The sequence below is a fragment of the Malus domestica genome, chromosome 03 (genome assembly GCF_042453785.1).
Source record: "Malus domestica chromosome 03, GDT2T_hap1".
Taxonomy (NCBI): Eukaryota; Viridiplantae; Streptophyta; class Magnoliopsida; order Rosales; family Rosaceae; genus Malus; species Malus domestica.
The window spans coordinates 8395548-8417280 of NC_091663.1; the positions used below are offsets into that span (position 1 = coordinate 8395548).

Below are 21733 nucleotides of genomic sequence, written 5' to 3' on the forward strand. Positions count from 1 at the left end.
AGAAATTGGAACTTATTTTATAAAGAAGGACGGGAATCGATGGACGACATAAGAAGGATGGGGTTGGGGGTGCAAGCACATAGGAGAAAGATCAAAGGAGGGGATGGGGTAGGGCCGGTTGAGCAGCCATTGCAGGCAAGGGGAGGAAGAAGGTAATTGTTTGGCTGTGAATTGAAAGTTAAGAGTATTTGATAGCTCATTTGGAAATCCTTTTAAAATGGTTGAAAATATTTTTGAAACCAATTCTTGTAGTGAATCTTGAAATACACACGAAATGCTTTCAGAACTCAAAATATTTTCTCTAAAGCGCTTTCAATCATTTTTAAACACCTCCAAACAAATGTAAGCTAGTACGGGTTTTGAAATAGACTTTGAACAACAAATGTAATATTATTAGACCACAGAGTCAGTGTAAGGTTTTAAAATATAGGAGATATTTTACCACACATTGGTAACAGACTAATCCACTTCTCATTGCACTCTGGTATCGTATGTACTAGTAGCGCACATTTGGTCCCTAAACTAAGGCCTAGTTTAGCATTGCTTTTTTTTCACCAAAAACTACTTCACTTTACAGTTATGCAGTAAAAAAATATTTGGTAAAAATAAAATATATTGCTTATTTTAAAAGTCATGACCTCTAGGCAGCAGCTTTTAAAAGCAGCTTGTAGGTTTCTTTTAAAAGCAGCTTGTAGGTTTCTTTTAAAAGCTGCTTTAATAAAAAGTAGAGTTGAGTCCTTATAATATTTTTTATTCCTGTAATAATCTCATTAATTTTAAACAATAACATTATTTATCCTCCTGGACACTTCTTTTATATTGCTTTTCATACCCACAACAGTTTTAAAAGTACAATTTATCAAACATTCAAATATTTTATTTTATAACTGATTATTCTTAAAATACAGCAACCCCAAATTGGTCATAAATGTTACGTTAAAACAGAGTTTGTGACTTCAAAAAATGCATTCGTGCTCCAACTCTTTCTTCGCTTTCTTTTTAATGTCACAAAATCAATATACTTGAGTATTAATTAATTAATACCAAATGCTGCGTCCCAACGGACATCAAGCCGGCGCGCGACGGCGCGAGGTTCCTGACCGTTGATCAGTTTTCAATTTGACCGCCAAATCATCAGTCCGTACACTTTTAAATCAACGGCACGCGTGTCTATCATTGGATCCGAGTCACGTGCGACGCTCCACCTGCTTCCCTCTCATTGATTCGCCCTTGGTCGACCCTCTGTTACCCGATCATGACGCCGACGGAACTCCAACTTCCCCAAAAATCTCCCTACAAAAATACCTCTGATTGCTTCCTCCGAAATCCTCAATTCCGCCAGATGCTCCTACCCCTAGCTCCTCCGACTCCATCGTGTCCGCGCCAAAACTGCAGATCCCTGAGATTTTGAGGTGACAACTTTTACTTCGATTTCGAGCTCCGATTTCATGATTTTTTTCGATTTAATTCTGTATGGGATGTGATAACTGCGATTAGATTAGCTATTGTAGAAATTCACACCGAGTATTAGTGTTTGGATGGTCAGAAAATGAGAGAGAAGGAAAAATACTGATTCTCTATCACTGAAATTACTGAACTGATTTCTGATTTGAGTAATTCCACCCGGTTTTTGTTCCGAATTTTCTAAATACACCCAACCCACCATCCGATTGCAGGTGGTTTTCCACCCAATGGGGGACGCATCGCGTAGACCAGAGGCCAATGTAGTTATGAATGGAAAGACGAAGTCGCAGAATCATATAGTTGCTTCTCGCCCCAAGGGCTCTCTGCAGGATGTAGGGTCGCTTCGAATTGGGAGTGGCGTGGTGAGCCAGGCAGCTTTGTTTCTGCTCAAAATGGCTGCATTGGAGACAGTAAGGCGGTTCTCAAGGGCCAAGTGCCCGTGGGCATGGCGTGGCTTCCAGGCTTTGCAATTTCTGTGTTACCCTCCGTTCAAGTGGTTTCGAAGATTTGCGCCCTTCAAGGCTTTGGTCAATGGCATGCAGGTTTGGTCATATAAATTCTCAACCTTTGGTAAATTGTAACCATATTTTAGTCAGACTCATATGGATGTATATACGTTACTTATACACTACTCAACTCCCTTCTGACGGGGAACGGAAAGGCAAACAAAAATAAGAAGCCAGCAATGGTCTTATAGGATTCCCACGTCTTTGCATTCTTGCTTTTTTGGGTATTTGGATGTAATTTGATTGCCTAAACTTCTAGACATGTATCAATATGAGGGAGATTTGATGATGAACTTTTTTTTGCTTACAGGTAGTTTCAAAACCATTACTAGTGCTTTCCATTGCAACAGTGTTCTCTGATGAAGCGGAGTTCTTTAATAGAACCTCAGATGGCATTAACAATTCTGATGCATGTTCAGAAGTGCAGTCGGAAGTATTGTCTGAGTGCATTAACGATTCTACTTTGGATACAAGGTATTAAGAGAAATGAGGTTTTTGTTGTTGGCATCTGATGCATTATGTGACACACCTCATCAATTCATTTATATGAGTATACTATAATATGACATTTTCGATAATACAAGGTCAAGTTTTCCTCATAGCATTTAGTTCCGTAACATCTTCTAGCTTTTGGTCAGTTGGATTTGTGGATATTAAAATTGTGTTTTCTGAAAAAAATTTTGTTTTCTAAATAATTTGTCATCTGAAATGCCCAAAAGCAATGGCAGTTGTTCACATTATTACTGATTTGTTTTTATCATGAGTTGTCTCTAGGACCTAATTTTACAGCTTTTATGTAATGTGCAGGGTTCCTGATCAATTTCCTCAAAATGTAGAACCTGAAATGTGGTTGGTAGAACTCCATGAAGAGCTTGAAAGACAAGGGATTAGCTTGCCAGAAAGGTGATTGGATGATTTCGTGTAGTCCAACTGTGCATATAACACTTACTAATATTCAAATTTAAAATATGATAATAATATTTTTTACTTGTTTTTGTTATCTTTCTCTTAATAGTTTGTTAATAGTCAAACTGTACATATGATGTTTGTTCGCCTCTAAAATATTTTTTTGTATGTCTTTTTACGTATTTGGCTTTATGCTTAAATTAAACGGTGGGGTAGGGTTCAGGTTGGTCGAAGTTATAATATTCAAAATTTCAAATTTAAATATGATTAGAATGTATTTGCTTGATTTTATTATCTTTCTTTCTTGGAATAGTTTGTCAATACTAAAACTGTGCGTATGACATTTGTATGCCTCTAGAATATCTTTTTGTATGTCTTTTTACGTCTGTGGCATGATGCTCAAATTAAACGTCTGGTATCATTTCCATATTTTTATGGATTTATCTTACTCTTTGTTGTCTTGTAAATGAGTTGTATCCACCAGTGTCAGTATCTTTTGTCCATTGCAATGCCTATCAGAAAATGTAACTGAAAAAAAAAACTGTTATAAGTACTTCCAAGTTGAATTATCCTCCGCTTCTTGGTATCCTATGCTTACTGCTTTGTAAAACACTGAAAGTACAAAGTTTATAATGTGAAATTTATTACTTTGTGTACTTCCTATCATCTAGACAATAATATTGAGACTATGAGATAGAGGCTCAGGGCAAAAGGGGTAGAGCAAGACCTAGGAAGACTTTGAAAAAGACTGTAAGAAAAGGTATGGAGTACTTGGAGCTAACGGAAGACTTGGCACAAAACGGAGCGCAATAGCGTTCTAGAACTCATACAGCTGACCCCACTCAGTGGGATAAGGCTTGGTTGTTGTTGTTTTAATTTTTAAGGCTTGGTTGTTGGTGCGATGGCAAGTGCCTTCGCCCATGAGCGGTAGGTCTCGGGTTCGAGACTTGGGAGCAGCCTCTCCATAAATGGGGGTAAGGCTAGCCGACATTCACCTCTCCCAGACCCTGCGTAAAGCGGGAGCCTTGTGCACTGGGTATGACCTTTATTGTGTTATTGTTTCATTCCTTTCCCTTGGTGGCAAAACTTTTCCTGCAGCCCTTTGTGAATGTTGTTTTCAACGTTCCTCTCAAGAAACACCTAACCTTTTTGTACTGTTCTACAAGGTCTCTCCTAATATTTTCTTCTACATGCCTATATGTATGAACTTCTTTGCTTTTTGTTGCAGCGGACCATGACATGCTAATGTTTATGCAGAATTGATGAGGAGGAACTTCGTAGGTTTTACACTGCTGCAAATGGAGACTTTTCTCGCTTGCTATCATCAGTAAAGAAGACAATCCATTGGAGGGAGACTTACGGAATTCTTTCAATACAGGAGCTTGAGATGTGGTCAAATATGGTTTTCTGGCATGGATTTGATGTTAAGCACCGACCTTGCCTCATAGTGCGACTTGGGCTAGCTTGCACTAGCTTGCTATCTCATGATAGACCTCGCTTTGCTCAAGCTATCAGTATGTTCATTTGGTCCCTCTGTTACTTTTCTTTGTTTCTATCCATACAACCTCTAGACTCTAGAGCCACTCCTATTTCTGTAAGATGGATGTGACCAGATCTACTACGACTCACTCTTGTTCAACTCTCGGTTTATTGGAGTCTATCTTATTTTTCAATTAGTTTTTCTTCTCTTTTAAAGGTGAAGCATCCTACCGAGAATAAAAAAACTGAATGCATACATAAATATCTGTTTCCATTCAGCCAATACTAGTAAATTCCTGCCTTGCCCATTCTTGTGAATCGGTGATTTGCATTAAGAAAAGGCCTGTTTGTTTGTTCAATTAGTGAACTGTAAGGCTTGATTTTTGCAAATAAGTAGCATTATTTACTTTAGCTAGCACTAAATTAGAATTTTCTAGTGTTTTGGTCATGCTTGATTAGTTATTTCGGGTTCATCAAGTGTGCAATCCTCAAATTCTTTGGAGACAACGAGGAAGTCAATTTCTCAATGTTGATATGGTTTAAATGGTTGTAAGTAGTTTATTTTCTTTCCTGTCGTGAAGAATATAACATTGTTTTTGCACATACAGATTTTTGCATGCATTAGATCACTCTTACATGAGATGTTCTGACAGCAATCAATGATTGTAACTGCAGTTTCCCAAGTAGAGCATGGAGTCTATCATTTGCTTGATGCCACCAATGCTCAAATTACAGTTGTAGTAGATTGTGAAGGTCTATCTCCATTGAAAATTCCCATGCAAGTTATGAGGACTTGTTCTTCTCTTTTGCAAGATCACTTCCCCAACCGTCTTGGCTGTCTGTTTGTTATTCGGCTTCCTCCAATGCTTCGTGTTATTGCTCAAACCTTTATTCAAGTAAGTCTATTACACTCTGATCTAGTCATGATTTTAATAGTTTCAAATTGGGCACTCAATTGCATCAGCAATGCTTTTTTTCATAAACATGCACATGTGTTGCCTTGTCAGGTTTTGAAACCTTATACCCGAGAGAAGTTGAGAATTGAAGGTGAGAGTTACCGGAAGATTCTCTCTGAGTACCTTGAGGCACTTCCATTATATCTTGGTGGCAAATGCCAGTGCAAAATATGTACAGATATGTGGCACCCTCGCACAAATGAAGTTATCAAGACAGAGCTGAGAGAAGATTTGCACGAGGGTCGGAATCCACTTCCAGCCCATCCAACTTATGAGAATGAGGTTGACATGGAAGATAACTGGGATCAGTTGGTGAGGACTGCCATATTTGGTCTCGTTATGGTATGGGTTTTCATAGCATTCCTTTCTTTATTCTTTGACCCCGAAAGCCGTCCCTTTCCCTTTTCTCCTAAGTGAGGTAAGACCAAAAGAGTGGACAAGCTTCTTTTTCTCCTCTATTTTCTTGGCACTTAGTTCTTCTCCAAAGTGTGTATGCTATAAGTTTTCCATGTCATATATTAGTTCTTCTCCATGTTGGTGTGGAGCTAACGGAAGACTTGGCACAAAAGCGTACATAATGACGTTCTAGGATTCATATAACTGATCCCACTTAGTGAGATAAGGCTTGGTTGTTGTTTATCGTTGAGGGTCAACTTGCATTAATGTTCTTGTAGTCTTACCTGGATTTTCACCTCTCCCTATATTTTTTTTTCTTGCATTTTTCGTGCTTGTAGTTTCGTTTAGTTCAATCCGTCAACTAAGTTGATTGTTCCATCCGGTTTTTTGCACGTCTTTGCATTTGAAAACCCCAATTTTTATTTGTTTGTTGTTGCTTAAGACTTGAAGCACATTGTTTAAGATTATAATCTATTTTCAGTTTTGATTCTCATGCTCAAAACTTTCTTAGGAGAGTTTTAAAATCAAGTTAGAGTTGTCATGCATGTTTTTTTTATTCATTTTTAGATACCCTTGGAATGTCATATGATGGTCATTTTAGTGTTTCTTTGCAAAATTGTACTTCTCTATTTTCTTCACTACAAATGAATGTCTTAATGATTTTGAATTTGTCTAATTTTTTTGCAAATATAATCTATAAATGATGAATTAAAATATAGACAGTTCAGATCCTTAAAAAATAAAATTACAAAACAAGCCCTACAAAAATGGGTGTTAAAATATGTGTCAAAAATAGGTCTCCCTGGATTGTAATCCATAGGTTTTTATGTCGTCGTACAAGTCATCTAAAATTGTTGCACACACAATGAGAAGGATAATCATGAACTAATAAAATTAAAAACCGGTGGTGGTAAAGAGCGAATTACGAGTCTTCCTTTAAACTAAAAACTAAAGGTATTGGGTTTGAAACATGTTGCTGGTGTGGAAGTTAGACTTGTGGTTAGGAAGAGGTTGAAATGTTTTTGTAAGTCTTCTCGACCCCTGAAAGAAGTGGATAACCGTAGATCCGTGGCATGTCATCAGTTATCAAAGTTCAACTATTACAGACTACGGCTTGAAAATTATGTGTTACAGTTGGCAAAAGTGATAATCCATCTTTCAAAGAAGAAAAAATGTGACGTCAGTAATATTTGATTCATTCAATCAGCACCACGAAATAATACCGTAGTAGATTTAATCATACCTTTCCTTCAATGAAAAGCAGCTGGTCAGTAGTTAATGGGTGCTTCTGTGGGAACCCTTCTTTGTACTATACGAGCACGTCCTTTGTCACCCTCCTCCAACTGCGCTTACGGCTCTACCCCAATTTAACTTGCTCTGGACCCCGGTCTTTCCCTTTCATTAATTCCGTTACCTAAGCCTTGTTTTCTTGTAAGTATTTTTTAGTAATAGCAGCAATTTTAATAATTAACAGATGTCCTCGTTGGCCACATTCAAGTTTCGACTTTTCTCACTAAATAAGCCTATCAATCCTCAAAAAATTTTAAGGCATCAAATACCTTATTGTTCCAAGCTTTAAAATTCCCAAATTATGTATCATTCGATGGACTAGTTAGGGTGCCAACGGAATGAAACTACAAGGTAAAAAAGAAAGTTGGAGTAAACTACAAGGACTATTAGGGCAATTTTAGCCTATTTTTAAGACTAAAGAGTGCATTTTTTTTCTTGTTTTTGCTTCTTCCCTGTTGAAGTGCTATTTCTTGTTTAGCACTGATGTTCTTGAATCTTGGCTGAAGTGTCGTTGAATAGGGTTCCGAAAAGAAGCCGAACCAGTACGTATAATCAAACTGCGATTGCATAATTTGCATCCTGTTAAATGTTGGTGTTTGTTAATTCATCGTAAGGATCCGATCAGCAGACTATATCCCCCTTTGTGAGGGGGCACCCCTTCTCCCGAAGTTATTGGGCTATTTTCCCGAGTTCCTTAGAGAGAGTTAACATACAAAGCAAAGAATTTACTTGTTACTAATATAGCCTAGCCTCTGTTCTTCTTTAGATTCCTTGTTTCACTCCGATAGTATCATAAATAGAACTTTATTTTATGGATAAAGGATCTAATTGATAAAAGAAGCACCGTAAAGATCAATTCGCGAGGTTTTGGTCCGATACAATAAGAACTGCTTGCTTATGTCATGATATGAGATAACAGTTAGGAATCCACTTATGTAATAGAGTTGATCCCCTAAGGTATTAAGTAGCGGTAAGAAAGAAGAACTCATCTTCTTTCTTTTTTTATTACCTTCCTCGCTTATGTATAAGACCGAATCCATTTGATTTCTAAAAAGGATTACTAATCCTTTAACTTTTTAAAGAATCCTTGTGGCTGTGAATGACTCTCAAAAAGGATCAGCTCGATCATTTCCGTTTAAAGTTATTTTAGGTGACCGAATAAACATGCATACGCTTGAAATTGAAGATGACTTTGTTTATTCCTTTCCAGTTTCCCATTGCCATGCTTGGAAAGTTCTGTTTCTTTCCACTTTTTGCAGCAAACCTTGGGACGACGACCTTTCAGATCCTGAACAGGTGGGATGGCTAACGTAGGCAAAAAAGGAACTGATAAATACAGAACGCAAATATTTTTTGGCATTATCTTGATCATGACATTCACCTCTCCCAGACTCTGCATAAAGTGGGAGCCTTGTGTGTTGAACAAAAAGAGTATACAAGATAACTCTAATTATTCCAAGAAGAAGAAAATAAAGCACACTCTAAAGAAAGCTCACAAAAAACACTAATTAGCAAAGCTTTTCTTATTTAGCACTTAGCTTTGTTTTTCCTTTGGATGATTTACAAGGCTTGGGGACTTGGGTATTTATAGCAAACCAAATGAAAGCTACTTAATTAAACTAAGATTATTTACTACCACACAAAACACATTAATTGCACCTAATTATTTTTTCCACACAACCATACCTAACATTGCCTAACATTGCCTAACTTTGACATTGACTAACATTGCCTAACATTGCCTAACTTTAACATTGATTCTTAACATTGTGCACTGGGTACGACATTTTTTTATTATCTTGATCGTGACCATATGCATGATCCTTTATGCTTTTGGAAAAAGCCATATTCATCTATTAACTTTGGTAAATGGCCGATGACCTTGTGGGTGCATGTAATGTTAAAATTATCTTCGGTCGTTCACGTGCGCTAAAGTGATTGTGAGCATGAAACGCATTAAGCTTGAGTGACTTGGATCGATTAACGGCGCACAGTTACTCATGTATACACGAACTTACTGATGTACAGACGTACAGTATGTGGGCAACTGCACATATAGCATGCATGAATTAGAACATTTTGCAGCTTCAATGTGCTTCATCTCTTTCCGAAAATTAATTAGGTCACGCATGGTGTGCATAAGAATCTGCAACTTTGCTTTTTTGTCTAATAAGCTGTAATATTATATTTCATAAGAATGTATATTTTGGTCAGCATTCCCCGCTTCTCAAACGTGACCCTTGCCGCCTGGGAAGGACGAAAATTAGGAACCAATGCTGTTCTGAGTGGAAACTAGGGAAACCCCACTTCGATTCTATTTTAATCTTTGTATATAGCCACTGTTTGTTAGCTTTATTCCTCAGATTTAGTGCTCTGGTTCTTCAAATTGCAAGACAAAGGAATTTTCACTGGATTTGTGGCTGTGGATTTTTGCTCAAGCCAAAGCATATACTCAGTATTGAACTTTTGTCCTTCATTAGGAAATATTGCAAAGCCAAAGGGATGGAAAAAATCAGTTGAAAGCAGTGAAAGATTATAATTACTTATTCCTAAGCCTGGAAACTTCTATCAACAAGAGTTATTTGATTCACTGACGGAATATGATCTTATTATGTGTTTTTGCATAACTATATATATTGGTAATATGTAAAAGGCGTCTCCAAAGTGTAACGGGACGCGAAGATTGCACATTCATATTTGATGGTTGGAGGGATAAGATTATCATATCATCTTATCATTAGTCTGATAAAAACAATGTTCAGCATTCTACTCTATAGTCACATGCAATTTTGAAGCTGGTGCACTCAAGAGAGAAAAGAAGACAAACTCTAACCACACGAGTCGGCTCCAGAATGTAATGGGACATGAAGATTGTACATTCACATTTGACGGTTGGAGGATAAGATTATAACATTATATGTCATCATCTAGTGTGATAGAAAAAGCTTTTAGCATTTCACGATCTATATATATTCACAAGCAACTCTGAAATTGGTGTACACAAAAAAAAAAAAAAAAACTCTAAATCACACGAGTCGGCCTCACAACTTGTGTAATAGTTGATAGCCTGTAAATCTCTAATTAACACTTTCTCCCTCCCTCAATCATCCCACCAACCAAACTTCGGTAGCACCATCGACATTACTAGTGAACACCTAATATTAGCATCACATCAACCCATTCACCAGATTGGTAGGTCCCCATTGGAGCCTTTCGCATATGGTTCCTAATACCAATTTTGCCTTTCCCCTAACATATAACTTCAGTCTCTCCCCAAACCTCAACACCATCATACTATAAATTAATCCATCACCAAAACCCCCACAGACAGCTAGGTACGTAGAAGCTTCTAGCTAGTGCAAAACGAAACGATATGCCGACTTTTCTTGACCACACCAACCAAGCCCGAGCCATGTGGCTAACATGCCTAGCCTCTGCATTCCGTACATGTCTTGCTTGCACCATAGTTGCGCTAACCACCCTCTATGGCCCGCAATCTCTCCGACGCCAAGTAACCTTCCCGGCATTCTCTTATGTCACAGTCCTTCTCATAGCTCCTGATGCAACTCTAGGGCACACACTTTGTGGCTTTCGGCTCGGGCTCTATGCCACGGCACAAACCATTGGCCCGGCCATGTTGAGTCTGTGGCTGATTGGGCCGGCCCAGCTTTCGACCAGCACGACCGCTGTGGCGGTGGGTCTTGCGGCATTCGTGGTGGCTCTGCCGGAGTTTACTCACTTGGTGACCAAACGCATAGCACTTGGGCAGATTGTGATTATGTATGTCATAGCTTGCATAAATGGGGGCCATACAGATGCTATCATGCACCCTGTCCATGTGGCAGCAAGTACTGGAGTTGGGGTATTGGCTTGTGTTTTGGCTTTGTTGATTCCCTTCCCACGCCTTGCTTCTCGAGAGGTACTTTCAATTTACACACATACATGAAGCCATTATGCACTCTAAAATTTAAGATTTTTTATTTAAAACTGCGACCCAATTAAGTGCAGAATAACAAACTGAAAGTGTAACTGATCGAGATTACTTACATTTTATTGTGTAAATTAAATATTCAATGTGTTTGAATATATTTTGCAGGTTAAACAAAACTTAAAGCTACTTGCCAAGAATGCTTCAGAAATGCTCAAGATCTTTGTAAATGCGTTTTGCGCAGAAGATAGCACATCGGCACTTGCATCAATTTCTCAAGCAAATTTCCTGGCTTCCACGGCAACCAAGCTTTTCCAAACTATCAAAAGCCACCAAGTAAGTAAACTTTATGCATTAATTACAAAATAACAATATATGCATGATGAATTAATTATGTGTACATAATTTATAACATGATTCAACAAAACTATTTGGACCATGTTCTCGTACTATATATATCGTGTACAGGGACGAAGCCAGAACTTTGTGTGAATGGGGGCATCCTCAAACAACAAAGCCAGAACTTCTGCAGAACCAGGTCGGAGAGCAAAACCAGATCAGTTCAGTGGGGGCTCTGCTGCTGCAAACCCAGCTCAATTTGAGCAGCATCCCAGCGTCAGAAAAATCTCAGTGGGGGCATCCGCCCCCCCTAGGCCCATGGTGGCTCCGTCCTTGATCGTGTATTGATAGGATTTTTAGGTACCTGCTCAAAGCGGTTAAAATCACACAAAATACTTGTAAGAGAATAAGGTAGTTGTAGTATAAACGGCTCAAGTAATGTCATTTTCCGCATGGATTATTCAAAACAATTTATGCAAAACCAAAATCTTAGTTAATTATTAGAAAACAAAAATAGGAAAAAGTTGATTTTGGATTTAAGAATAATAAAAACGAATTTTAATAAAAGTAATTTAGGAAAAACAACTAATAACCAATTAAGAAGAAAACAAATAAAAAAGAAAAGGTTTTGAGAAATAAATTTGGAAGAGCACTAGGTTCCGTCATCCCTTTAACAATTTTATGTAGATTTACTCAGTGTTCTAAAAAACGGCCTAGGCAGCGCCTAGGAGCTCCACGGCTGGTTGTCGTTCCGATTAAGGCCTAATTGGTAGAAAAATCGGATCACCCACTAGCCGGCGTTAGGCGGGACACTAGGCGGGACAAGGCGGCGTTGGGAGGCAGCAGATCAACTAAGTTTTTGGAGCTGCACCATTTCATCTTCTCTGCCATCTGGGTAAAAAAAGGTTGTGCAGGTCAAAGAGAAGAAGAAGACAATGAATAGTAACCTTTTAAAATAACCTAAGGTTAAACGACGTCGTCGGTTTGTTTTTTTATGTGGGAATTTAATGGGCTTCCGCACACTTTAATGGGCTTGTCCACCCAAATACTAAAGTCCAAAATAAACCTAGTCAATCTGTTAATGAGAGTTGTCAATTAATTGTTTATTATACTACCTATTAATTAAAGAACATTCTTTGTGAAAGAAAAACTAATGAAAATGGAAGTATAGTTTTTTTATGAGTAAATATGTACATATTTATAATACTAAATTTACTTAAATCCGCTTAGCCGCCTAGGACTAGACCCCAATCCACCGTCCAACTAGCGCCTAACGTTTTTTAGAACCTTTACTTATGAATTATCCATGCAACTTTGAAGGTTATGATTTCCTAAAATATATCCTTTTTGTGGTCAAGCTATAACGTATATCAAACATGCAATTTGTCTATAGCATTCAGATCAAATATAAACATGCATGACTTATTATGCTTTGTGAAAACCCTTTGAAAAACCATGCAACCCCTAAGATGTGGCATTCGCCCTAGGTGAAATTACAAGTATCAATCACAAGAAGCAATACTCAATCCTCTGGTGGCATTCCGATTGAATTGCATCCGATTACTAGTCTAAACATCCTAATGGTTGCGAATCATTAAGACACAAAGATAGTTTAAACATAGTGGTTAATAATTCAAAGTATGCATGCATAATATCATAAGCAATTAAATAAAAACTATATAGTCATGCTAAGGCTCAAGGCATCGTCCTAGCAAAAGAAAATTAGTTTTGCATATTCATAATTAAAATCAACATAATTGTATTGAACTAGAAAAAGATTGAAAACACCTTGTAGAATAAAGTTTGAAAATCTCTAAGCTTTAGCCAAATTCTTCTCCTCAATATTGCGTAAGAGAAAACCCTAAAGCCGGCCAAAAAAACTTATTTATACTCTAATTAAAACCTCCTAGTAAAAGGTCTTAGAATGAAACTAGGAAACCTAATAAATTGAAATAAATTAGGAAATATAATCCTAAATTAACTTAATAAATTCGCTCAAAATTCCGCACAGCCACGTTTTGGACCCATATCAGCTCCAAAACTGGCCCAAAATAGCTGGATTTAAAGTTTGGACTATTCTGATCACTTCTCCAAAAGCCTAAGAACCCATCCGAGGTCATCTTGCTCTCCAAAACTTGCATTTAAGCCCAAAAACGTAACTTTTCAGCAACGCGCACAGCTTCTTTATTTAATCGTCAGAAAATAACCGCTTGGTAGAAGTTGCTGAAATTTTGACACAAACAAGCTAAGGAACACACGAACGTCATACAATTTGAATCACTCCAAAATTCGTCCATTTGATTCTGTTTTGCTAGGGAAGAATTCGAATGTCCTATATTGAAAAAATAAAGAGAAGTATCAAAATTCTACCAAAATAATTACCAAATTATACTAAGAATAGGGTAAAATATATAATATAATATATTTTACCTCTTTTACTAATCATGTATCATTAATCAATTAGATTTCACTTCCTTAAACAAGTGAATCTCACCTCTTTTACTAAAGAAGTACGCAGTTTACGTAACAGCTACTCAATAAAACTACTTTATAAACCGGACTCTCATTTCAGGCGCGCTGATCAAACTGAACTATGTTTTTCTTTCGTGCAGGAAAGCATGAAGTGGGAGAGAGTTCCGCTGAAGTTATTTTCGAGACGCGGCTATGTAAACCCAGGAGATAGATTGCAGGGCTTAGAGATACCCTTTAGAGGAATGGAAATGGCATTAACCTGTATTCCTTCATTTCCAGTTAAGGTGGTGAATGGAGAACTCAGTAAAGATGCTCTACTTAGACTAGTAGAGCATAACATGAGCCTAAACTTAAGCACGCCTTTTTGTTCAATAACTGTTCCTGAATCAAAAGCAGAAAATGTTAGTTTCCTCCAAACACTTCAAAACATCCCACAAATCCACCAAGATTTACCCCCAATTTTCTTTTTGTTTTGCATCAATCTCCTCCAAGGCAAGTTATTATCCAGAAGTAAGACTGTACAGGAAAAATTTTTGGTTCACCAGAATGGAGGAGCAACTAATTCGTCCAAACAAAATGGATTGTATTTCAAGATATGGAGTAACTTGTCCACCAAGGTAAGCAGCAAAAGGCTTATGTCAGCTTTCAAATGTTCACTCTCCTTGGGTCTTGCCGTGTTTTTCGGTTTGATATACAGCAAAGATGATGGCTACTGGGCAGGACTCCCAGTAGCAATCAGTTTTGCATCAACCAGAGAAGCAACATTTAAAGTTTCAAATGTTAAAGTACAAGGGACTGTTTTAGGAACTGTATATGGAGTTTTGGGTTGGTTTCTCTTCCAAAGGTTTTTGTCAATGAGACTTTTATCTCTGATTCCTTGGTTCATTTTCACCAATTTTCTCCAGCGTAGCCGAATGTACGGCCAGGCAGGAGGCATTTCAGCGGTAATTGGAGCTGTACTAGTTTTGGGGAGAACAAACTTTGGTCCTCCAAGTGAATTTGCCATAGCCAGAATCACAGAAACCTTCATCGGATTATCTAGTTCTATTATCGTTCACCTAATCTTGCAACCCAAAAGAGCTTCTGCTCTTGCAAAAGTTCAACTCTCTAGGACTCTTGGGACATTGCAGGAGTGCATCAACTCGGTGAGTCTTCAATCAGGAAGAGCCAATTTGGAAGATAATCAAAAGAGACTGAAAATGCATACTGAAGAACTTGGGCAGTTGATTGGAGAAGCTGAGGGGGAGCCCAATTTCTGGTTTTTGCCTTTTCATAGTGCTTGCTATGGAAAACTCTTGAGGTCTTTCTCCAGAATGATGGACTTGCTAGTTTTAAGTGCTCATGCAGTTGGAATTCTTGAAGAAAATTCACAAACACTTGAGGCTTCATGGAAGGAAATTGTACATACATTGGAATGTGATCTTGAACATTTCAAGAAAATGGTTGGAAGTTTGATGACATGCTTCGAGGAGATCACCTTGATAAAATCAATCGCAGTTCTTGATCAAAAGAGTAACATATCTCCTGACCACGAGTTGGGAAAATCTCGAACACCGAATATTTTTAGGGCTTGTAGTTCAGAGATGGATAAGATTATGAGTTCTTATCTCCAACACTCGGAGGAAGTCGTTGATAAAATTGATGCTAAAAGTGAGGAGCTCAAGAGCCAAATGGTTTTGTGTTTAAGTGGTTTAGGATTCTGCATAAGTAGTTTAATAAGAGAAACAAGAGAGATTGAAGAGGGAATCAAGGAACTTGTTCAATGGGAGAATCCTTCTTCCCACATTAATTTGTACGAAATCTCTTGTAAGTTGCATGATAATCAGAAATAATGTACCCATATAGGCATGCAAAATTATATATAAAGAAAGAACTGACAAAAATATGTAAGGACTGATTACTCGCTCATGAAAATTGTAAGGATCAGCAACGTGCATTGCTTTTTTGTAATTTGTTTGGTTGAATTAATTACTCGCCCATGAAAATTGTAAGGAATGTGAGTGTGATTCATATTTATGTGTTTACTAACAATAAAATGAATGAAAAAGTACGTAAGTTTCCTTGATTTTAGATATGGCACACTTGAAAAATGAAGGTACGAGATAATCGAGAGGTTTCTCATCTCATTCATTTTCATATCCATTCGTTTAATGAAGTGTATTAGTGTTTGAGGAGATTGCCAATATACAATCATATAAATTTAACCGTCTAGTGTATCAATGCATCCCATTGAATTTTAGGCTCCTATTATTTAGTACATCAGCAGCAACAACAAAGTCTTATTCCACCAAGTGAAGTAGGTTGTATGAATCTTAAAACTTCATTGCAGTCACTTTTGCGCCAAGACTTCTATCAGCTTTGAGTACTCCATGTATTTTGATAATGTCTCTTCCTAAGTCTTCCTAGGTCTTCCTCTACCATTTTTGCCCCGAGCCTTTATCTCATAATTGTATGTTCTAACTGGAGCATCTGTAGGTCTTCATTTCACATATCCAAACTACCTTAATCGATTTTATTTCATCTTATCTTCAATTGCGGTCATCTCTATTCTACCTCGAATATTCTCGTTCTTAATCATGTCATTTTTCGTATGATCACATATCCAACGAAGTATTCTCAATTGCAACCCATATTATTCAGTAAGTTAGGTAATTACAAGTCTATCACCTTGAATTTTGTATTTATTTACAATAACTCCACCCCATTTTGAGAAAGAATTTAAATGAAAATAAAAACAAATACGAACATTTTCTACTAGAATTTTCTCCTAAAATCAGAATACTAATCATATTTGCTTTGTCAATCTGTTTATCATTTATGATGGAGTGTCATTAATTTCAACCCAAATTACACAGAAATTCAAAATCCTAATGCTGATAGAATCTTCCAGGAATGTTCTTATCAAGACACCACTTGTCCAAGTTGTATTATACACGTGGCAATACCCCAGATGCCTAAGCGTATAAAATGACAAACTCATACAAAAGAGAGCATCCGGTTCCAACCTTCAAAACAAAGCAAGGAACTTGGCCTTACCTGTCTCTCAGACAGTCACCAAAGTCTCACTAGATTGTTGCATCTCTATCTTTAGGACTCAGAATTTAGGGAAAAAACCCTAATTCCCCTCTAATTATAGGCTATAGCTCACTAATCACTGTTATTAGGATCACTAATCCTAAATATCCTTCCCTTTTTCCCAAAACTCATAAATTAGATAATCCCATAAACCTCTCAAAATCCAAGATTCCCTAGCTTCTTCACAAGGTAAATAAATAGTTACAATCTTCTTTATTTGGTACATAATTACTAATTATAGTTGGATTACCAAATTTGAATTATTATTATTTTTTGGTACCTTTAAAAGAAAATGATTTCTAAAGGGGGAATAATAATACAGTTTGCTTGCAAATGACGCTTTAATATAATGACGAAAAACAATCATATTTGTGCAGATGACATTTGAGTGCAGTGGTAAAAAAAAATCATGTCTATACACTCTAGTATGGATTCAATTTACACCGATCTTCATTTAACAACTAATAATTTAAAGCATTAACATTGTTATTTCTCAAAAATAAAATAATACAGTTTGGATTGTCACTTCAAATTGAATTTATTGTTATCGAAGAGCTATCAGTAAAAGGCCAGAACTTTCCTTGAATTTGAAAGCTTTCCGGTTCGTTGTATTATTTAAATGTTTATATTTCTTTTTAAAATTCGTCGTTTGGTAGGAGTTTCGATTTTTTGGAACTATTTTGAGATTTGAGGGACTATAAATATTGGGTTTCTGCTAACTTGAACTTGGCGGATCCAAAGGGTATTTGGGTTTTCTTCCTAAGCAGCTTTATCTTTCAGGTCAACTTCAACTTCAAGCTCAAATCTTTCTTTATAATTCCAGTGATTTTCTAGTATACTCCGAAGTTTTTAACGGTTAGATCATTGGTTAAAAATATAACGATTAAGATTTAACGATTAAAAATCTCCAGAGGATAAGATATTTCAAAGCACCATAAAATTTTCGATGATTAGAAACTAAAGTTCAAAACTTTGTTTCAATTTCTGCAGAAAATTTGATCTTTTAGTGCTTGAAGTTTGAAGGTTTTGGGTAAATTGTTGCAGGTGTTTGGATTGCAGAGAGGATCTGAGAAAATGGCAAACAATTCTACCAATGGGGAGCACCAGACCACAACAAAGCCTCCTCCTTTGCCATCTCCTCTGCGGTTCTCCAAGTTTTTTCAGGTCCTTGTGCTAATTCTTTTGTTTTTTTATTCATCTATCTTTTTCGTTTCTTTGGGTTATTGTGAACTGCTTTTTGCAGTGTTGAAATACCCTTTTTTGGTGTTGATTTTGCGTGTTTATTGTGTTTCTGATATTTATGCCACTGGGGTCGTTGCATTTCTCCATCACATTTACTGATTGCAACCTAAATCTTAGAAATATTGTAGTTAACTGATAATTATACAGAAGAGGTTCCTTGCCTTGCATATTTTGCTAATACAGATCGCATTTTCCACACGATTGGTTTGTAGGATTAGATCTTGAAATTATATATCGTCAGTGGTCGAGGTTTTGCGCTCGTATCACACTCATTCTCCACACTTTCTTGGTTCTCTGTTTTATCCCCAATTAGCAGAAAGTCAAACCACATTTCTGAATTCTCTGAGTCCAGAAGAAAATGTTGCATATCCTTATGATCTTGCCCGTTTTGAAATTTTGGTGAAATCTAACTTTGTCACGTTTCCATTTTTTCGCTCGTTTGTTTGCATAGCAAAGATGAGTTCATTACGCTTTTAGTGATGTAAATCGTGCTGCTTTTCAGTTCAAGGAGTATGTTTTGTTTGGTATTAGAGGGCTAGTAAATATCATTGTTCTGTCCAAATTTTCATGTCGGCCGCTTATAGTTATTGTAATGCTTTAATTGTGTGTTGTTTACTGTGGCAGTCCAATATGAGAATTTTGGTTACTGGAGGAGCTGGATTCATCGGTTCTCACCTGGTTGACAGGTTAATGGAAAATGAAAAGAATGAGGTAAGCATTTTATTTACTTTGAATAAAGTCTCAGGGTCAATTTTTCTGTTCAGTAACGACTTCAAGATTCAATGTTTTTATATACTTCATGTTGGGAAACTTTTGTTATTACTAAGCTCCATGATGAACAAAATTGCAGTAAGTTAGACGTAGTATAAGATCATATATCAAATGATTTGATTCATCATGGTTTATATTGTTTCCATTCTCCACAGGTTATTGTCGTTGATAACTACTTCACTGGCTCCAAGGACAATCTGAAAAAGTGGATTGGTCATCCCAGATTCGAGCTTATTCGTCATGGTACATACATTTTGGTTTACTGAGCAAGTTAATTTCATCTGGGGTTTTTTATTTTCTGTCAAGAGTCATTAATCTTTACCAAGGCGTGGCTTTTATTTAAATATCTTTATGTTGTTTGCTACAGATGTCACAGAGACGCTGTTGGTCGAGGTTGATCAGATTTACCATCTTGCATGCCCAGCTTCTCCAATTTTTTACAAATACAATCCTGTAAAGGTAAACATATGTGATTGGCACATTAGATATCGAGATGGCATTTGGCAGTGCATGTGTCACGTGCGATTCAAATTGCTGATTAAGAGAAAATGACTTGTAAAGTAAGGCAGGCAACATGTCATTTGTCCTTAATCAGCAACGGAAGCTAATATTTTTACTTTCTTTTTCCTGTTCATTCATATAAGATCTTTCACCTCCAATAGAAAAGACTTTTACATGTACGTTAAATCTGTAATCTAACATCTGAGCATATGATTCTCTAACAGACAATAAAAACAAATGTGATTGGCACGCTGAACATGCTTGGACTTGCAAAGCGAGTTGGAGCAAGGTGGTCTATTAATCTTGCACTTATAAAAGATTCATAATTGTATTCCATCAAGTTGTCTTACTTTAAGTAAATATATTTGAGCAGGATTCTGCTGACATCCACTTCAGAGGTATATGGTGATCCTCTTGTGCATCCACAACCTGAAAGCTACTGGGGTAATGTTAACCCAATTGGTAAGTGCTCGTCTCATTCTAAGCTGGAAATTCCGCTTCATTCTGGTTTTAACTAAACGCTAATATCTTTTGTCTTTGACACCATGTTACCAAAAAAATTAACTCTAAAATGCTTTACCTGATTTGAGATGGATTTACTTGATGGAGATTCCAGAAATGCTGAACTGTTCATGGGATTTATTTAAGTTCATGAGACCATGACCTTGACAAGTACATATAATAATTGCAGGAGTAAGGAGCTGTTATGATGAGGGGAAGCGTGTTGCTGAGACTTTGATGTTCGACTATCATAGGCAGCATGGGATAGGTATTTTGTTTTTTCTCTTTTTTCGTTTTCCATGAACAAATTATTGTTTTTTTTTTTTTCTTTCACACTTATGGCCCTCGCATGAATATATAATTTCGTTTACACTCTTTGACAGAAATACGTATTGCGAGAATCTTCAACACATATGGCCCCCGCATGAATATTGATGATGGACGTGTTGTGAGCAATTTTATAGCTCAGGCACTTCGGTGAGTCCTTAGGGTGCCCCAACCGTGGCTACTTTCATCACTAACTAATTCAGTCTCGACTTAAAGATAGCTAATTTCATCACTTTCTTTTCCCTTGAATATTGATGCCTTTGGATTAATTTTACAATGTGTTTTCAACAATGTAGTGATGAACCGTTGACAGTTCAGAATCCTGGGACTCAAACTCGCAGTTTCTGTTATGTCTCCGATCTGGTATGGAACTTATATCGCTTTTCATTCTGTTTCCGTGTATGGCAATGAGTTGGGTTTTATGTATAGTTACCCATTTAAATTTTTATAGGTTGATGGCCTCATTCGTCTCATGGAAGGAGAGCACACCGGACCTATTAACCTCGGAAACCCAGGTAATCTATTAGATATATCATACTGCAACGAGTGTATCTCAAAAATCTGTCATAAGACTATGCTCTAGTTGTATTGACATATCTTGTGTACTTTCAGGTGAATTTACCATGCTTGAACTTGCAGAGACGGTAAAGGAGGTCAGTTTCTCTTTTTCCATCGTTTTTGCTTTTGTTGGCTGTTAGAGTACGGTTTTCCAGAAGCTTTTTTTCAGTTTGAATGTTAGAAACGAATATTTGGCGAATGGATACAATAACGTTTGAAACATTCGAGTTTTGATGTGTCAATTACAAAACAAGAGGACCAGTGATCTTGTTGGTTTCTACTATCAGTACTATGTCAGATATATTGATCGATTTATATGCTACTTTTACAGCTCATCAACCCCGAGGTGGAGATCAAGAGGGTGGAGAACACTCCCGACGATCCAAGACAGAGGAAACCAGACATCACAAAGGCAAAAGAATTGCTGGGATGGGAGCCGAAGATCAAGTTGCGCGAAGGCCTACCCCTCATGGAGGAGGATTTCCGATTGAGGCTTGGGGTAAACGAAAAGAAATGATTGTCTGTTTGCATAGCCGGAAATATAAACCCCGGCGGGGTTTGAGCTCTCGGTTATGGAATGTGTTTGACAATGTGGCGTATAAGCGTCTTAGATGATTCCCGTAACCACATCGTGTGCTTCCTTCTTGTTTTTGTTCTATTTCATTGTGTTACAATAGAAAATACGAAATGGTTTTTACATTAAAAAGTCAAACTTGGTATTATTCACTTTAGTCTTTATTTTGTTCTTATCGTTAAAACTCAAAGTTTTCAAGCTCTTTTCATTAGTTTTTCATAATTTAAATTCAATTGAATCCCTCATTGCAACGTTAACGCATGGGATGGACACACATGTTTTGTCTTCGATCAAAAAATATATGTAAAACATCATTTCTCTTCATGCATGTGTAAGATTTGTCATAAGGAGGAATCAACAAAGGGGAAATTTTGCATTTCCAGCTATATTTGTTAGTAAGAAGGAATGACTTTTTATACGAACAAAAGTAACTCGGTAGAAGAAAAAT

General features: G+C 37.0%; 3 protein-coding genes across 6 annotated transcripts; all 3 read left to right on the forward strand.

Annotated features, from left to right (window-relative positions):
- Positions 1-1077: 1077 nt before the first annotated feature.
- Positions 1078-5996, forward strand: LOC103421296 (phosphatidylinositol/phosphatidylcholine transfer protein SFH10). Its single transcript, XM_008359326.4, has 7 exons — positions 1078-1412; positions 1677-2006; positions 2281-2444; positions 2778-2873; positions 4134-4390; positions 5031-5251; positions 5363-5996. Exons 2-7 carry the CDS (start codon positions 1692-1694, stop codon positions 5726-5728), a joined length of 1419 nt encoding a protein of 472 aa, XP_008357548.1. The 5' UTR covers positions 1078-1412; positions 1677-1691; the 3' UTR covers positions 5729-5996.
- A 4193-nt stretch (positions 5997-10189) lies between these two features.
- On the forward strand, positions 10190-15721 carry LOC114823923 (uncharacterized). 2 transcript variants are annotated; one of them, XM_070818902.1, is made up of 4 exons: positions 10192-10916; positions 11094-11261; positions 13877-14353; positions 14642-15721. In XM_070818902.1, exons 1-4 carry the CDS (start codon positions 10371-10373, stop codon positions 15566-15568), a joined length of 2118 nt encoding a protein of 705 aa, XP_070675003.1. In that variant the 5' UTR covers positions 10192-10370; the 3' UTR covers positions 15569-15721. The 2 variants fall into 2 exon arrangements, with proteins under 2 accessions (XP_070675002.1, XP_070675003.1); XM_070818901.1 differs by having other exon boundaries at positions 10190-10916; positions 13877-15721.
- Positions 15722-16739: 1018 nt separating this feature from the next.
- On the forward strand, positions 16740-21433 carry LOC103421277 (UDP-glucuronic acid decarboxylase 6). Of its 3 annotated transcripts, none has more exons than XM_070818252.1 (13): positions 16740-17000; positions 17856-17975; positions 18678-18764; positions 18980-19067; positions 19192-19283; positions 19550-19614; positions 19699-19787; positions 20017-20094; positions 20210-20303; positions 20450-20516; positions 20605-20668; positions 20766-20806; positions 21043-21433. In XM_070818252.1, the coding sequence occupies exons 2-13, from the start codon at positions 17886-17888 to the stop codon at positions 21226-21228; spliced, it is 1041 nt and encodes a 346-aa protein (XP_070674353.1). In that variant the 5' UTR covers positions 16740-17000; positions 17856-17885; the 3' UTR covers positions 21229-21433. The 3 variants fall into 3 exon arrangements, with proteins under 3 accessions (XP_070674353.1, XP_008357523.1, XP_028955565.1); XM_008359301.4 differs by lacking the exon at positions 16740-17000 and adding an exon at positions 17197-17591; XM_029099732.2 differs by lacking the exon at positions 16740-17000 and adding an exon at positions 17333-17412.
- Positions 21434-21733: the final 300 nt, after the last annotated feature.